This window comes from Paroedura picta, chromosome 1, assembly GCF_049243985.1.
Source record: "Paroedura picta isolate Pp20150507F chromosome 1, Ppicta_v3.0, whole genome shotgun sequence".
In the NCBI taxonomy this organism is placed as follows: Eukaryota; Metazoa; Chordata; class Lepidosauria; order Squamata; family Gekkonidae; genus Paroedura; species Paroedura picta.
The window spans coordinates 14,863,714-14,881,506 of NC_135369.1; the positions used below are offsets into that span (position 1 = coordinate 14,863,714).

Consider the following 17,793-nt stretch of genomic DNA (forward strand, 5'->3'; position numbering starts at 1 on the left):
GGTGGTTTGCCAGTGCCTTCCCCAGTCATTACCGTTTATGTATGTATTGAACACTCCCAATACAGTGTCGGGAGCTGCCCTTAGCCTTCGGGGAAGAGCGGCATACAAATCTCAAGCTAAATAAATAAATAAATTGATTTCTTCAACGTTCAACTTTCGCAGCCATAAGTGGCTACAGGAAAGACGGCAGATTGAACTAATCTAACGCTTGGTAATCAGACTGATCTCAAGTAGGTCGTTGCTGAGCGACCCAGCGCAATCCGACGTGTCATTTCCACGCTGCAACCCCCACCCTGATCCATTTTTTAGAATCAGTCAGAAGGGGTCTTAGGGGTCATCTAGTCCAGCCCCAGGCAGAATGCAGGAAACTCACAACTACCTGCCCACCCACGGAGACCCCAGTTCCATGCCCAGATGATAATCCCCTCCTCCGGGCAAAAAACCCAGAATCCCTAGCCAGTCTGGCCTGGAGGAAATTCGCCTCCTGACCCCAAAGTGGCGACCAGCATTTCCCTGGGCATGCAAGGAAGGGCTCCAAGAGCCAAGCACCGGCCCAGTCCCATCTGCCCAAGTTCCCAGGCTTAACTATCCAGCCTCTGCTTAAGACCTGCCAAGGAAGGAGATCCCACCGCCTCCCACGTTTGGGATCCAGGAATAATAAATCCTTGAGGGCGCCCGATCTCTCCACCGCCCCCAGCTCCTCTCCAGCCAACCCGCGCGGGGCCCTTTAAGAGGCGGGGCCTCCCCTGTCCTCCCCCCCCCCCGCCCAGGCCCTCCCGGCATCTCCGCCCCTCGCTTGCCTTTTGCGCCTCCTAAAGATGGCGACGCGGGTGCTCCGCTGCCTGGGGTGGGGTTAGCCGCGGGCACCTCCTCGCTTGGCCAGCCCCAAGCGCCCAGGTACTGGGGTGGGGGAATCCGGGTGGGTTGGTGGGAGAGGGGGCACCCATGGGTGCCGGAGCGGGGAGCCCGGCCGGCGAGGCTTCCCCCGCGTGCCGCTCCGAGCAGAGGGCACCTACCTGGCTGCAAGGGTGCCGGGAGGACGGACGGACGGAGCCCGGGCGCCCCCGACGGGCGGAGCTGCGCGCAGGTGTTGGGGGGCTGGAGGGCATCCCCGGAGAGGGGGCTGGAAAGGGGGGGGGAGAACCTGGGATTTTGGGGGGAGCCTTGGCCAGGTGGGGGCTGCGGGGGGGTCGCCTTCTTGGCACAGAGAGAGAGAGGGGGAGAGAGAGACCCCCCGCAATTGAAAGTGATTGCGATTGCGCCACAGGCAGCGGGACGCTTTGTGATGGATTTGGGTGGCCCCAAATAAGACACGGAATTGGGGTGCGGGGGGGGGTGCAGCCCCGGCTGCCTGATTTCAGGCCAGGGTGGATTTCCCTTTCTGATGCGAGAGGGGAAAGGTGGATGGAGATGGGAGTCTCAGTTGTGCATTATTAGTTCTTGGGTTTTTTAATATATAATAATAATAATGTGTGTGTGTATATATATATATAATTTTCACATGGGTTATGTTGTTAGTCATGGGGAGGGGCCAAGGTGTTTCTGAAGGGCACTAAAGCCCCACCCTCGGCCTCTGGAAATGGGAATCGGCCATGCTTCTCCTGTCTGAAATGGTCGCAGGCCTCTGGGAGGGTGGGAAAGCAGGTCTTTGTGACCATGAGGACTAGGGACCTGTTTGCTTCCTTGTGAAATGGCGACCCCTAGGATTTTGAAGGAGCTGAATTGGACACTTGCGAGCATGTTGTGTGGAAGCGCGGCACAACACAACCTGTACCTAACTGGGGAAGCCTTGGCATTTATACAGCGCTTTTGCTGTATAAATCCTTCAAAATGCTTCCAGCAGTGTTGGCTTTGCAGGAATCCTTCCTGCTGCCTTGCGTGCTACAGAATTGAGAGACAGGTGACCTGTAGAGAAGCCCACTGAGTGGCATGCCTTATGTCCCTTAGCAAATACCTCTGTGCAGGTGGAATTCGAACCCGGGACTTTCTCTCCCTCCCTCTTTCCAGGACTCCTTATTTAACTTCTGTATTTGCATAGTAACTGCGCTCCAGGCTCTCATGTGAAGTAGTTTGTCCACCAGCAAATGCATGGGGTTTCTCAGAACACCCAGGTTTGTTTGGCATTGTAAGGAAATGCTTGTTAAACGTCTTGGGTGACGTGTATTTTGTGAATGCCTGCCAAGCTCTTTTGTCCTGGCTTGGGAAGGGGGAATTGTAACTGCCTAGAGAGAAAAAAATACTTGTAATTTCCTTGTAGTGAGGGATCGTTAAGGCTCTGATGTGTAACCTGTGATTATAGGTAGATGAAAAGGGTGTGTCCGGTTAACTTGGCCAGTGCTTTTTGCTACCCTCCTTTGTATCCAAGTGTTTGCCAAAGCTGCCAGTGAAAGGTGCCGTTTTAGAATGCTGGCAGGGGCTCATGGGAATTGTAGTCCATGGACATCTGGAGGGCTGCAGTCTGGCTACCCCTGGCTATGCGTCCTTGGCCTGGAGGACCAGAACTAGCCCGGTCTTGTCAGATCTCGGACGCCGAGCAGGATCGGCCCGGATTAGTACTTGTATGGGAGACCACACAGGAATTTTAAGGTTGCTGTGCAGGGCTAGGCGATGCAAACCACCTCTGAACATCTCTTGCCATGAAAACCACATGGTCACCCTAAACTGGGAATTGATGGCACTTTGCATACACCCCCCACCCCCAGAAGGGTCTTGCAATGACATAGATCATCCTTCTTGCTTCCAAGTTATCCCCAGAAGAACCCTGTGAAGTAGGCCTGGTTGAGAGCAGTTGGCCAGAGGTTACCAAGTATGCTTTATGACTGCATGGGGATTTGAACCTGGCTCTCCCCTGGCCTTGTTGTTGTTATGTGCGAAGTCGTGTCCGACCCATCGCGACCCCATGGACAATGATCCTCCAGACCTTCCTGTACCATTACCTGGAGTCCATTTAAGTTCGCACCGACTGCTTCAGTGACTCCATCCAGCCACCTCATTCTCTGTCGTCCCCTTCTTCTTTTGCCCTCAGTCGCTCCCAGCATTAGGCTCTTCCCCAGGGAGTCCTTCCTTCTCATGAGGTGGCCAAAGTATTTGAGTTTCATCTTCAGGATCTGGCCTTCTAAGGAGCAGTCAGGGCTGATCTCCTCCAGGACTGACCGGTTTGTTCGCCTTGCAGTCCAAGGGACTCGCAAGAGGCTTCCCCCAGCCTAGTTCAATTCAAATATTGACCCGTTTGTCGTGTCACGTCAAAATCCTAGAAAGAAAGCTCTTCGTCTTTGGAGCGGCTGTTTTATGGATATGCAGATTTATTCGTATTTAGAAAACTGACTCCGTGAGCAGCCTTAGATTGCTTTGATCAACTGCCTGCGCAAGTTAGTTTGATTGATGAACCGAAGTGGTGGCACTTAAGGGAGTTATGTTCATTAGAGTCATCTACTGATTAAAGGCTTCCAGTGCTGATGAGTTGCCTTTGAAGTCAAGCATTGCAGAGAAGCCTGACAAAGCAGCTAGTCCACAGTGTTCAGGGGATCGTCCTTTGCATACGTCCAAGGGTATTACAATAACGAAAAAAGGGGAGAAAGGCTCAAAACATAAACAGAGAAAAGCAGAACCTTTCCAAGGCAATTGGTACAATAAATTTTATATATTAATAATTTTTTAAGGACCAACCAAAAGGTACGTCCAAGGGTAGTCAAACTGCGGCCCTCCAGATGTCCATGGACTACAATTCCCATGAATTGGGCAGGGGCAAATGCTGGCAGGGGCTCATGGGAATTGTAGTCCATGGACATCTGAAGGGTCGCAGTTTGACGACACCTGCGTTTACCATTTCCCAAAGGAAAAGAACGTGCTTTCCTCTAAATGTATAAAGATGTCTTTTCCTACTGATGTTGGGGTAGTTCTTGCCATAAGCCTATCTTAATTCAGTTTACAGATGTTTTTCTTTTCTAAATCCTTGATAGGAGGGACCCTTTTTCTGAAGTTAGGAAGAAATGTGAGGTATGCCAACCTAGGTGCCTTATACTGTCAATGTCAGTATGTTGTCCTTAAGACAGGTGGCTATTCTCCAGGGTGTCAGGTGGAGGTCTTTCATATAACCCACTGCCTAGTCTTTTTAACTGGAGATGTCGGGGCTTGAACTTGGCACCTTCTGCTCAGGAAGTATGAGAACCCACATGAAGTTGCTATCTTCTGGCTGCCTGCTAAAGCTGATGTGGCTTTCTATGGTCTCAGGCAGATGTCTTTCACATCACCTGCTGCCTGACCCTTCAGACTAGAGATGCCTGGGATTGAACCTGGGACCTTCTGCATGCCAAGCAAGTGTTTTGCCCCTGAGCCACTGCCACGCCCTGTGGCTCTCCACAGTCTAACGCAAAGGTCTTTCACGGGATCTACTGCCTGATCCCCCCCTTCAAGGATCGCTGCCTTGTTGTGGCAAGGGGGCTTGCGTAGTTCAGTGAAGCTATGAGCTATGCCGTGCAGGGCCACCCAAGACGGACAGGTCATAGCTGAGAGCTCTGTCAAAAGGTGATCCACTGGAGAAGGAAATGGCAAACCACTCCAGTATCTTTGCCATGAAAACTCTATGGACAGTTCCAATAGGCATAACGATATGACGCCGGAAGATGAGCCCCTCAGGTCGGAAGGTGTCCAATATGCTACTGGGGATGAGCAGACGGCTAGTACGAGTAGCGCCAGAATGAATGAAACGACTGGGCCAAAGCCGAAAGGACGCTCAGTTGTGGAAGTAACTGGCGGCGAAAAGACAGTCCGATGGTAGAGGACAGGAAGGCCTGGAGGATCATTGTCCATGGGGTCGCGATGGGTCGGACACGACTTCGCACATAACAACAACAACTGCCTGATCCTTTTAACTGGAAATGCCGGGAATTGAACCCGGAACCTTCTGCATGGCAGCTCTACCACTGAGCCACCACCCCTCCCTATAAGTTGTATTGTGATCTTAAAAGCTACAGTTTATTACATCATTGTGGAATGCGGATGCTTATCTGCCCCCCCCCCATGCACACACCTTTGTTACAGCAACACAATAGTAACACAAAAATTGCCAAGCACGGGGGTAAAGCTTCGGCTGCAGAAAATTATCAGTTGCGTCTGCTGAAAGGTTAATCGGTAACTTAATAATAATCCTGTTCCACTTCGAAAACATGTACACTGCAAAGTAAACTGGTTTCAATCCGGTTTAATCTCTGTGGTAGGGATTTGCGCTTCGGCTCGGAGATCACTGAAATCTGAGGCGATGTGTAGGAGGCCAGTGCCATGGGGCGGAGAGGAGGGGTGGCGGTGGCATGCCAGCCACCAGACCTCCTTTCTGCGTTGTGGCTCTGGCTTCCTACACATCTCCGTGGGCTTTGGTGATCGCTGAGGTGCTCGAGCTGAAGTACACATTCCCTACTCTGTGGTTTTCTGACAAGGACTCCTGGGAAATGTAGTCCCATCCTGCCGGTCGCTGGATGCCATGTTTTGCCTTCCCACTTCCTCCTCTATAAAGAAGAAGAAGAAGAAGAAGAGTTGGTTCTTATATGCCGCTTTTCTCTACCCGAAGGAGGCTCAAAGCGGCTTACAGTCGCCTTCCCTTTCCTCTCCCCACAACAGACACCCTGTGAGGTGGGTGAGGCTGAGAGAGCCCTGATATTTCTGCTCGGTCAGAACAGCTCTATCAGGACTGTGACTAGCCCAAGGTCACCCAGCTGGCTGCATGTGGGGGAGCGCAGAATCGAACCTGGCATGCCAGATTAGAAGTCCGCACTCCTAACCACTACACCAGACTGGGGGGTGACTCAGTCTTCTGCTTTTCAGGAGTAAGACCCCACCCCGGAAGGAGAGAGCATCCCCAGCACCATGCTCCGAAGACTTCTGGACCGGCCCTGCACTTTGGCCCTCTTGATCTGCTTCCAGTTTGCCTTCATGGCCTATTTCTCCTTCGGCGGCTTCCGGAACCTGGCCTCCATCTTTGGGCACGAACCGAACCCGTCTTTCGATTACTCCCGGACCCATGACGTCTACACCAACCTTAGCCTCTTGCCTCTGCAGCCTGGCCGTGGCGGCTCCACAGGGTCTCTGCCCTACTGCCCGGAGCGATCACCTTATCTCGGTGAGTCTGACTTCGGGGTGGGCGAAGGGGTATCGTTGACATCTATTTATTTTGTTTTATTTATTATATTTATATACCGCCCTCCCCGGAGGCTCATAGGTGGGCCTGCCTGATCCATTTGTAATCTCTTTGGGGATTAACAAGGGGTTGTAGACTTGAGCGCAGGGGTGGGAAGTATTTCAGGAGCTAGAGAGCCTCCAGAGGCCTCCTTGACTGTAGCAGGTGAAAAATTTGTTTTAAAGTCAGAGGATCCCTTGGAATTACAGCTCACCGCCGGACTAAAACGGCTGCTCCGGAGGGGGAACTCCCATCGCATTATACTCCACTGAGGTCTCCCCCAGATCCACCCCGAAAGTCTCCAGGTGTTTCCCAGGTCAGAGAAACACACATCAATCTACCATTCCCCCTTAACATATTTTACTGTTCAGTATGTTTTGTTCCTGTGAACATTCTGGGACTCAACAACAGTATCTTCAGCAGTCTGTTTGCTGTTTAAACATGGGTAATTCCGCGGTGGTTTGTGTACATGGGTATACTGTTGCTTTCAGCGCTATATGGCTCCCTTTGATAAGCAAATATTTATCTGGTGGCTTCATTTATGGCCTGCCAGGTGGACGGCAGCATTGAAGCAGGGCAATAGAAGAACAGTATTCGGCACGCCACCAACACTGGAATGGGATGCAAGATAAGAGATTGATTAGCTGGAAAATATTTTGAAGAAGAAACCACACAGCAGGACTAGGGTGCCGAAACAGAACCTCCATGCCCCGCCAACCCAAACAGAGAAATATGTCAAAAGAAGAAAAGCTGTGAAAACTACCCTAACAATTCATACGTGTTAACTATGACCTTATCCCAGGCTTTCTTTTTTTTTTCTTAATAAAGTTTTTATTTTTCACTAAAGATAGAAATAGACGAGCCTCTTGTGGTGCAGAGTGGTAAGGCAGCAGACATGCAGTCTGAAAGCTCTGCCCATGAGGCTGGGAGTTCGATCCCAGCAGCCGGCTCAAGGTTGACTCAGCCTTCCATCCTTCCGAGGTCGGTAAAATGAGTACCCAGCTTGCTGGGGGACTAAAACGGTAATGACTGGGGAAGGCACTGGCAAACCACCCCGTATTGAGTCAGCCATGAAAACGCTAGAGGGTGTCACCCCAAGAGTCAGACATGACTCGGTGCTCGCACAGGGGATACCTTCACCTTTAACTGCATCTTGCAGGTGCCAATTTCAGTCTGTACGTCCAAGGGCAGGACGTCAGCGATATACCCGTTCTGAATCCTGAAACACCCACAAATCAACATCCTGCCTGCCCCTTCTCAGAAAGCCTTAAACAATTCCAAAGGTTTTACAATCCACATCCCTTGGGAGCTCCGCTCTTTCCCAGCGAGACAAAGGGAAAGCCAGACAGCCCCTGAGTACATGCCAGTCCACATCTGGCAGATGACAAAACATACAACCAGAAACGTGAGAAATTTCTTAAAATCCCATGACCCCATGGCAGGACCGTGGCTGACAGGCAGCAGCTGTGACCGCAGCACAAGGATTTTCACTGTGTCACTGAAAGTCATCAGTGGTACAGTGGTACTTGTGAAGAAGTAAACAGAAGGCTGGATAGGCATCTGACAGAGAGGCTGATTCTGTGAAGGCTTAAGGGGTTGGCAGGTTACAGTGGATGAGTGATAGGGTTGTGAGTGTCCTGCATAGTGCAGGGGTTGGACTAGATAACCCAGGAGGTCCCTTCCAACTCTATGATTCTGTGATTCTAAGTAGAGGTCCGACCTGGGCCTATTCTGCACACAATAGATAATGCACTTTAGAAGTAGATTTTCCTGTTCTGCACAGGAAAATCCAGCTGCCAAAGCACATTGAAAGTGCATTATCCTATGTATGTAGACTGGACCCTGAGTAAAACCCTTAAGAGTTTTTCTCTCTCGGGGCACAGAGAGAGGGAAGTCAGTTCAGTGGCTTTCCAGCCTCGTCTCAGCTACCTGTTTAGAAATGCTTATAGTTCCAGCTAGGGACAATCAGATTGGGACAGTCTTGCCCACCCCCAAGCAAGGGACGGAAATGTGGAGGTATTGTATGAGATGGGCTTTAGGCAGAAACTTATGGCGGCTTCAGGGGAAGCTTTTTTGACCCAGTCTGACCTGGTCATTTTAGTGGTGAGAGGATATAAATCCCGCAAGCCAGGAGGGGAGAGTCTTTTGCACTGAGACCATCAGAGCAGACAGAACTCTTAGCAGAGGTTAACAAGCCGGAAAACAGGGCTGAAATGGAATTTCAATAGTGAAAAATGTCAAGTTCTGCATTTAGGCAGGAAAAACCAAATGCATCATTATAGGATGGGGGAGACCTGTCTTGGCAGTTGCATATGCGAAAAGGACCTAGGGATCTTCGTGGACCATACACTGAACGTGAGTCAGCAGAGTGATTCAGTGGCTAAAAAGGCAAGCGGGATTTTGAGCTGCATCAAAAGAAATACAGTGTCCAGACTGTGTGAGGGGATGGTACCACTTTGCTCTAGATCAGGGGTAGTCAAACTGCGGCCCTCCAGATGTCCATGGACTACAGTTCCCAGGAGCCCCTGCCAGCGAATGCTGGCAGGGGCTTCTGGGAATTGTAGTCCATGGACATCTGGAGGGCCGCGGTTTGACTACCCCTGCTCTAGATAGACCTCTCTATTATATATGTATTATATTTATATATACCGCCCTCCCTGAAGGCTCAGAGTGGTTTACATCATACAGGAACAGTACAAATAACTCAGTTTATAATAATACAATAATAACAATAGCAACATTATGAACAATAGAACGTTGGGGAGAACAATAAGTCAGTGCTTACTGATGGCCCAGTGGGGTGGGCGAGACTCCAGTGATGGGTGTAGGAGGGAGGCTTGGGGGGGGCCGATTGGAAGCAGTGGTTCGGGTCGACCTCAACGAAATGCCTGGCGAAGGAGCTCCCTTTTGCAGGCCCTGCGGAACTGTTCCTTCAGGGCCCTGATCCCCTCTGCGAGCTCATTCCACCAGGTGGGGGCCAGGACAGAGAAAGCTCTGGCCCTGGTTGAGGTCAGGCGGGTTTCCTTGGGGCCAGGGATCACCAGGAATTTGGAAGGGGTAGAGTGTAAGGCTCTTTGGTGGGTGTAGGCAAAGAAGAAGTTCCTGACAGAGCAGTTTCTCAGTGGAACACACTTCCTGGGGAGGTGGTGGGTTCTCCATCTTTGGAGATTTTTAAGCAGAGGCTGGATAGACATCTGACAGAAATGCTGAGTCTGTGAATGTAGGCAGATTGTGAATGAGTGGGCAGAAGGGACTGGGTCCCTAGTTGGCTCTTGTGGCCCTTTCTTGCATACCCAGGGAAATGCTGATCTCTACTTTGGGGTCAGAAGGTGAATTGCCTCCAGACCTGACTGGCCAGGGATTCTGTTTGCTTTTTTGGGGGGGAGGGGGGCATAATCTGGGCATGGAATTGGAGTCACTGTGGGTGGGCAGGTAGTTGTGAATTTCCTGCATTCTGCTGGGGGTTGGACTAGATCAGTGGTTCTCAACCTGGAGGTCGGGACCCCTTTGGGGTCAAATGACCCTTTCACAGGGGTCGTGGTAGGGCAAGCAGCTTGGCTGGGAGGGGCGCCATCTGCACAACAGCCTTGTGGGGTAGATCGAGATAGAGTGTTTGCCTGTCTGGAGCAATGGAAAAGAGCGAGATCGGCATGGTGGGACAAGAGGCAGAGCTGAACTGAGAAACCCCAGGAAAAAAAACCAAACAATTTATCTACAATTATGAACAATGGATCTTCATGCCATTGATCAGTTTCGGTTTAATTTCTGTGAAAGAACACTTGCATAATTGTATGGGTCATCACAACACGAGGAACTGTATTAAACAGTTATGATGACATTAGGAACGTTGAGAACCACTGTGGAGGTCTTTTCCAACTCTATGATTCTAGGTCTGGAGGTGGCGGCCATTACCCTGTTGTGGCCTAGACCGCTGAAGGAAACGGCAAGGCAGTGTATACAAAAAAAAAAAGTTGATCTTTGTGTGGCTGTAAATAGAGAATTATTTATAATGGGATATAAAACAATTACCAAAGGCATTAAAATCTAATTGCCGAGTTCTTTCCTGGTTCTGAGTGATGGTCAAACCAACTCACGCTAATGGAAGCTTCTGCCAAGAGAGTACAATGCTGTGAATATAAAAACCCTGTTAGTAAATGGCTGGGCTGAGAGGGGCAGTCCTCTAAATCCAATCTAAATCCACAAGATGTCATAGTCCCATTGTATACGGCACTGGTCAAACCGCACCTGGAGTCCTGTGTGCAGTTCTGGAGGCCTCACTTCAAGAAGGACGCAGATAAAATTGAAAGGGTAGAGGAGAGTGACGAAGATGATCTGGGGCCAAGGGACCAAGCCCTATGAAGATAGGTTGAGGGACTTGGGAATGTTCAGCCTGGAGAAAAGGAGGTTGAGAGGGGACATGATAGCCCTCTTTAAGTATTTGAAAGGTTGTCACTTGGAGGAGGGCACAATGCTGTTTCAGTTGGCTGCAGAGGAGAGGACACGCAGTAATGGGTTTAAACTTCAAGTACAACGATATAGGCTAGATATCAGGAAAAACTTTTTCACAGTCAGAGTAGTTCAGCAGTGGAATAGGCTGCCTAAGGAGGTGGTGGAGTCACTGAAGCAGTAGGTGCAAACTTAAATGGACTCCGGGGAATGGTAGAGGACAGGAAGGCCTGGAGGATCATTGTCCATGGGGTCGCGATGGGTCGGACACGACTTCGCACATAACAACAACAACAAGGAGGTGGTGAGCTCCCCCTCACTGGCAGTCTTCAAGCAAAGGTTGGATACACACTTTTCTTGGATGCTTTAGGATGCTTTGGGCTGATCCTGCGTTGAGCAGGGGGTTGGACTAGATGGCCTGTATGGCCCCTTCCAACTCTATGATTCTATGATTCAATTATTAATATAAATGATAAATAAAAAAACAATAGAAGACTTGCTGCCCTTCAAGCCAATAGAATCTTATACTGAAATTATTCAATAAATAACTATGAATGTGTCTTCATTCATTTCACCAAATCAACTGTACCATTATGCAATTACAATACTGTATTCTCTAAATTTTTGTTGGAGGAGGAGACAGTTTAGCCCTGACCTAAAGATCTTGGGCTTGGTTGGATTATTTGAAAGTGAATATGGTAATTGGACCTAATTGGCCTACAGGGTTTATAACCCAGTATTCAAATGAAAGTCATTTTTTTGTCTTTACATCTGAGGAACCTCAATCTATCAGGCATCTGGATCAATCTTAGCCCAGTAATTCTGGAAGTTTTGATCTTCAGTCGAAAAGATGTGGGATCTAGCTTTTCATTGCCCGGGTTCGGCATTATTTATGTGCCCATATTGAATTTTGGAGGTATTGGTGTCCCAAGTGATCCTAAACAAACCTCAGTGCTAATTTTTAACAGGCAACAGCTGCTTATATCCTCCTGGAATGCGTTTGAATAAGTGTCAGCAAATTTTAATGTGCTGAGATAGACCTAACATCTTTCACTTAGCTGGTTTGCTGCTTTATGTAATTATAAGTGTTAATGCCATCTTGTCTGGCAGGGTGCTTGGCTTGAGAAGACTATTGCTGATGAAGCTGGCCATTTTCTTGTTGTAGTCTTTATATTTTGTTGTAGTGTGGTATGTGAATTCTGTAAAACTTTTTTCAAATAAAAAAGACTCTGTAGAGATCAATAACGTACTATGCTAAGGAGCCTGTCCTGTATTTAACATCTGATAGGTCATGTATAGAGAGAATTGCGTTTTACCCGTTTCTTTTGGATCCTTTGCTCAATCTGGTGCTGTACTAAGAATATGCTTGCAAGCATTTTCTTTTTAATAAATACTTTAGAACTTTGGGTGCTGGTAGTGGTTCTCTGTATCACATAGACCACCACTGTCTTGGATACACTGTGTCAGGGAAGCAGCTGGCAAGAGACTATTCCCAGGGGCAGTAAATGGTCCCCATAGTGGCCAGGCACTGGGCAGTGGGAGACGAGAGAGGGAAAGCCACAGAACTTGGAGGGGGGGCTGGGAGTCCTGACCCTCCCAGTGGGCAATTCCTTGCGAAGGTCAGGTAGTGGCAGTGGTTACCCGAAAGTGGTTACTCCACGTGTTGGGAAAACCTCACAGGGCAGGGTGGAACAGGGCCTGCAGGCCAGAGTAGGACTGTTCCGCCACCGTGCTCAGGGGCTCCAAAAGATTGGGGACACTTGTGGTACGGGCTAAAGTGTCAGATTGAAGCCTGCAAGACCCAGCTTCCGAGTTTACTGAATGACTATGGAACACTTCTTCTCTCCCAGCCTAACCTACGTTACAGGTCATTGTAGGGGCAGAATGGGGGAGAAGGAAACCCTGAGTCCTGCAGTGAGCTCTTTGATAAGGTTGCCAACTCTGAGTTGGAAAAGAATTGGAGATTTTGGGCGTGAAAGCGGAGTGGGGGGTTTGGAGCAGGGAGGGACTTCAGGGGGGTAGAGTGCCCTAGTCCAGGGGTAGTCAACCTGTGGTCCTCCAGATGTCCATGGACTACAATTCCCATGAGCCCCTGCCAGCAAATGCTGGCAGAGGCTCATGGGAATTGTAGTCCATGGACATCTGGAGGACCACAGGTTGACTACCCATGCCTTAGTCTACCTTCCAAAGCAACCAGATTCTCCAGGTGAGCTGATCACTATTGCTTGGAGATTGGTTGTAATCCCAGGAGCTTTCCAACCATCTCTCCATGGGAGGTTAGGGCAGTGGAGGGAGGTAGGAAGCATGAAATGTGATAGAATGACCTTTATCATTGAGCCTGAATTTTCAGGGCTTAATGATGTCCATCTTTCTGATCTTCTTTGTCCTCTCCGAACTTCCCAATTCCAGTCGGCCCCTTAACGGTGAGCTTCAGCAACATGCCCACCCTGGAGCAGATCCAGCAGAAGAACCCGGCCGTGAGCAAGGGGGGCCGGTACCGCCCCTCCACCTGTGAGGCCCGCTCCCGCACCGCCGTCGTCATCCCGCACCGCAACCGGGAGACCCACCTCCGTCACCTGCTCTACTATCTCCATCCCTTCCTCCAGCGCCAGCAGCTGCAGTACGGAATCTACGTCGTGCATCAAGTGCGTAGTTTGTGGGTGGGGAGCCGTCTGTACCGTGGTACCAGTTATGGGGGCCTGGTAAACGAATGGGAGGGCGGTTCTTGACTGAGAAGGGATCTGATCACCATCTTCAAGTATTTAAAAGGCTGCCATGTAGACGAGGATGGAGCAGAGTTGTTCTCTCTTGCCCCAGAGGGACGGACCAGAACCAATGGGATGAAATTAATGCAAAAGAAATTCCGTCTCAACATCTGGAAGAAGTTCCTGACAGTCAGAGCGGTTTCTCAGTGGAACAGGCTTCCTCGGGAGGTGGTGGGTTCTCCATCTTTGGAAATTTTAAAACAGAGGCTGGATGGCCATCTGATGGAGAGGCTGATTCTGTGAAGGTTCAAGGGGGTGGCAGGTGACAGTGGATGAGCGAGAGGGTTGTGAGTGTCCTGCATAGTGCAGGGGGTTGGACTAGATGACTCAGGAGGTCCCTTCCAACTTTATGATTCTGTGATTCTTCCCCATCACCACCCCCATTTTTGGGTACAGATAAAGTAGGGGCAAGATGAAGAAAGTACAGCTTCAATCTGTCTGCACCCGGACTCCAGAAAGTGAGTCCCCCAGATTTTGGCAAATTCTACCCAAGCAAGTGCACCCAGGTTTTGCCTCTGTCGAAGCACAAGCCCTGGTGCTTCTTTCTTCAGATGCATTGTTGGTGCGTTGAGTTTGGAAAGTGACCCGAAACTTTTTACCGCGGGAGTTCCCCGACCTCTTTGGGCCTGCAAGCACATTTGGACTACTGACACAGCGTGGTGGGCGCATCTGCAGGAGAAGGAGCCAGCTGCAAGACGGCTGCTGCAGCTGACTTTCAGAGATACAGCAAAAATCCTTATGCTGTGGTGGCAGCTGCTGGCAAAGCAGCGTTTCCAAAAATCTGCCCAGCCAGTCAAAATCTCCAGTGAATAACGAGAACCCTTGTTGGGCAGAAGTCCCCACCCACTTTCTAAAAACACTTGCAGGACTCCTGGGAAGGTGTTGTGGATGCCAGGGTGCCCATGGGCACCGCATTGGGGACTGCCGCTTTACAGAGAATGACAGTATATCTTTGCCCCCTTTTCTGTGGTTGTGCACTGTGCCAAACCGGACCATTTTCAGTGCTGATTTCACTGTGAAATACCAAGAAGGAGAAGAAAGCGGGGCAGCTTTTCTGCCCTACTACCCAGGTCTTAAGGGCTGGGTCTTCTTTGATTTAATTGTTGTTTACAGCCAGTCTTGCTGACTAAGACTCACGGCGGATTACCCATCAGGCAGCAAGGAACTCCAATAAAGCAGGAATCTTAGGATTGTGATATTGGAAAACAGTGCAGGCAGTGCAGGTGTATATGAAGGAGATGGAGTTGGGCATCTAGCTCAATACGATTTATTTGGGCTTGGATCAAGTGGAACGTTTCCATGGGGTTGAATGATTTTCAGCAGCGGGAGAGGGGTGGTGAGAAAGTCAACACAGTGCAGGTGGAAAGCATTTTATCTGTGGAATCACTCTGCTGGATCCAATCCTGTCTCTCTAAGATCTCTTCAGGCCCCTAGATTAAACACGCAAGGGATGTACCCTGCCACTGAGCAGTGAGGTCTTTGATACACATTTAGACCTCTGCATGTCTTCGACAGATGAGAAGAAGACCTACAGTAAGAGGTTTAAATGATTGGCAGAAAGATACTGGCAGTATATTAGGAATAAGTGCTTTATAGTAAGAGCATTTTAAGAGTGGAAGAAAGCCGCTGGCTTTTTTGTACCCTACCTTACTACTCTCAGAGCGGCTCATCATCGCCTTCCCTTCCTTTCCCCACAACAAACACCCAGTGAGGTAAGTGGAGCTGAGAGAGCTCTTACAGAACTGCTCTGTGAGAACAGCAGTATCAAGACTGCGACTAGCCCAGGGTCACCCAGCCAGCTGCCTTTGGAGGAGCGGAGAATCAAGCCCAGCTCACCCATTTAGAGGCTGCCGCTCTTAACCACTACACCAAGCTGCCTCAGGGAGTGATCAGCTCCCCCTCCCCGGTGGTCTTCAAGCAGCAGCTGGACGATGACTAGTCAGGGGTGCTTTAGGCTGATCCTGCATCAAGCAGGGGGTTGGACTAGATGGCCTTTAGGGCCCATTCCAACTCTTATGGTTCTGCTTCTTTGAAGGGCATTTGGGGTGGTTGTTGGGGGGTGCCGTTGTTCCTGCCTCCACATGAGCCCCACTTGGAGGGTCACACATTTCCCCTCCCCCCCCCCATCGTTGCACTCTCTCAATTTGGCACTGCTGTTCCGCAGGCCGGCAACTCCACTTTCAACCGAGCGAAGCTACTGAACGTGGGCGTGAAGGAAGCCCTGAAGGATGAGGAGTGGGACTGTCTCTTCCTCCACGATGTGGATCTCATCCCCGAGAACGACCACAACCTTTACACCTGTGACCCTTGGAGCCCCAAGCATGTCTCTGTTGCCATGAACAAGTTTGGCTACAGGTGAGGGGGAGCTGCTTCTTGCTTGCTTGACGTCCTTATTTGCTTTGCTTGGCTATAAAACGTTTCGGTGTATTCCTCTTGTTCAGTTCTGTTCTGCAAAGGATCACACAAATGCTAGTTTATATATCGGGTCAGTCTACTAGTACAGTAAGGTGACAACAAATGCATATAAAAGAATTTCAAATCACTATGAAGGTTTAACTTTATAAATGCAAAAATATAATAAATAGACATAAAACTCACCACTGAGATGTAAACCGTGGTTTCGTGAAGCCCTGGGAGTTAAATGGGAGTTAATTAAGTTTTTAGATACTTAAAAAAAATTTGTTAAACATTTATCGGGTGCTAGGACTATATACAGTCATTTCAACCTGCCAGGGGGGGGGGGGCACTATGGCCATTGATGGGCCTGGAGGGGGTGGGAAGAGGAGGGGCCTTGGGTGGGTGTGTCCAACAGCTCTGCTTCCTAACCATATTGTGTACAATCGCGCCACTTCTGGAGTTTGTCAAAACCTGAAGAATGTTTTGGTAAATATGGTTAAAAAGTTGAGGAATGCTGAGAAACTAAGTATGAAATTATTCTGTAAAATAAAGCCATTCATAAAGTTGCTTTTAATACCATCAAAATAATAATACTAGTATTAGAAATCACTATTTAGACTAAACAATAAATGTTCACCAATGCAACAGAACGGTTCTACAAGGCCTGTAAAATGGTTTATGTTCGAGGCCTAAAATAAAATTGACCAAGGAGACCAGAGGAGAGTCAGGAGATTAGCTCCTTAATAAAGGATCCCCCTTTCTGGGAATTTTTAGCTGGAGAAGAGCCTAATGCTGGGAGCGATTGAGGGCAAAAGAAGAAGGGGACGACAGAGAATGAGGTGGCTGGATGGAATCACTGAAGCAGTCGGTGCAAACTTAAATGGACTCCGGGGAATGGTAGAGGACAGGAAGGCCTGGAGGTTCATAGTCCATGGGGTCGCGATGGGTCGGACACGACTTCGCACCTAACAACAACAAATTATTTTTTAACAATTGTAAATATGTTTTGAATTTTTCATCTTGTATGTTGGTTTTACTGCTGTTGCTCACCCTGAGCAATTTGAAAGGACAGTTTAGAAAGAAATGCATTATATTTTCTAGTACCACAGGGGTAGCATGAATCATAAGAGTTGGAAGGGGACCCCCCCCCCCGTCATCTTGTCCAACCCCCTGCAGGATATTCACACCCACAGCGACCCCAATTCCATGGCCAGATGATGCCTCCCCTCCCCGAAACCAGCATCCCTGGCCAGCCTGACCTGGAAGAAATTCGCCTCCTGGTCCCAAAGGGACGATCGGCCTTTCCCTGGGCATGCAAGAAAGGGCCACAAGAGCCAAGCAGGGACACAGTCCCTTCTGCCCGCCCACAATCTGCCTCAGTCAGATCATTCACCAGGTGCAGCCAGTTTACCACATATAAAGGTTGTCGGATAACAATTAGAACTCCTTAGGCCTTTAGCTAATGAGGTTAAATACATATCAGCTGACTATCGAGGTTTGGGGGAGCCAAGTGAGCAGTAGGCCCAGAGTCACCCGGTGAGCTTTTATGGCTGCCCGTTCCTATGGCAACACACTGGCTTTTGAGCCGTTGTGGTAGGCTAGTTAAGCATTAGGCCTGCCAGGCTTTTCACACTTGTGGGCCCCTTTGGAGTTATGACATTTGGGGGTGGGAGGTGCAGAGGTGGAGCAACTCTTGAAATGTCAGGGGGGTGAGGCAAAGCACGGGTGCATTTTAAAATGAACACACACTGAGTTTCACAGCAAAGATCTTTATGCCGGGGTCGGGAAAACAACGTTTTAGAAATCTGTATAGCCACAGCCAATCAGAAGCCCTGCTGGGTGTAAGCCCCACCTACTTTCTGAAAAGACTTGGTGGGCACCAGCAAAGGGGTTGGCAGGTGCCCCGGCTGCTGAGGGCACCACGTTGGGGACCCCTGGAATTAGTTGAAACTTCAAGTACAACGATATAGGCTAGATATCAGGAAAAAAATTTTCACAGTCAGAGTAGTTCAGCAG

General features: G+C 49.5%; 1 protein-coding gene across 3 annotated transcripts in view; it reads left to right on the forward strand.

Annotated features, from left to right (window-relative positions):
* Window positions 1-772: 772 nt before the first annotated feature.
* B4GALT3 (beta-1,4-galactosyltransferase 3) overlaps window positions 773-17,793 on the forward strand; it is a 30,131-nt gene continuing 13,110 nt past the window's right edge. For 2 of the 3 annotated variants that reach the window (XM_077323089.1, XM_077323072.1), the window contains exons 1-4: window positions 773-897; window positions 5,818-6,112; window positions 13,025-13,260; window positions 15,545-15,735. In XM_077323089.1, the coding sequence (XP_077179204.1) occupies window positions 5,860-6,112; window positions 13,025-13,260; window positions 15,545-15,735 (680 nt within the window). In that variant the 5' untranslated portion in view covers window positions 773-897; window positions 5,818-5,859. Of the gene's footprint in view, window positions 898-965; window positions 1,088-5,817; window positions 6,113-13,024; window positions 13,261-15,544; window positions 15,736-17,793 lie in introns of those variants that run through there. The other variant, XM_077323078.1, reaches the window with a different exon arrangement.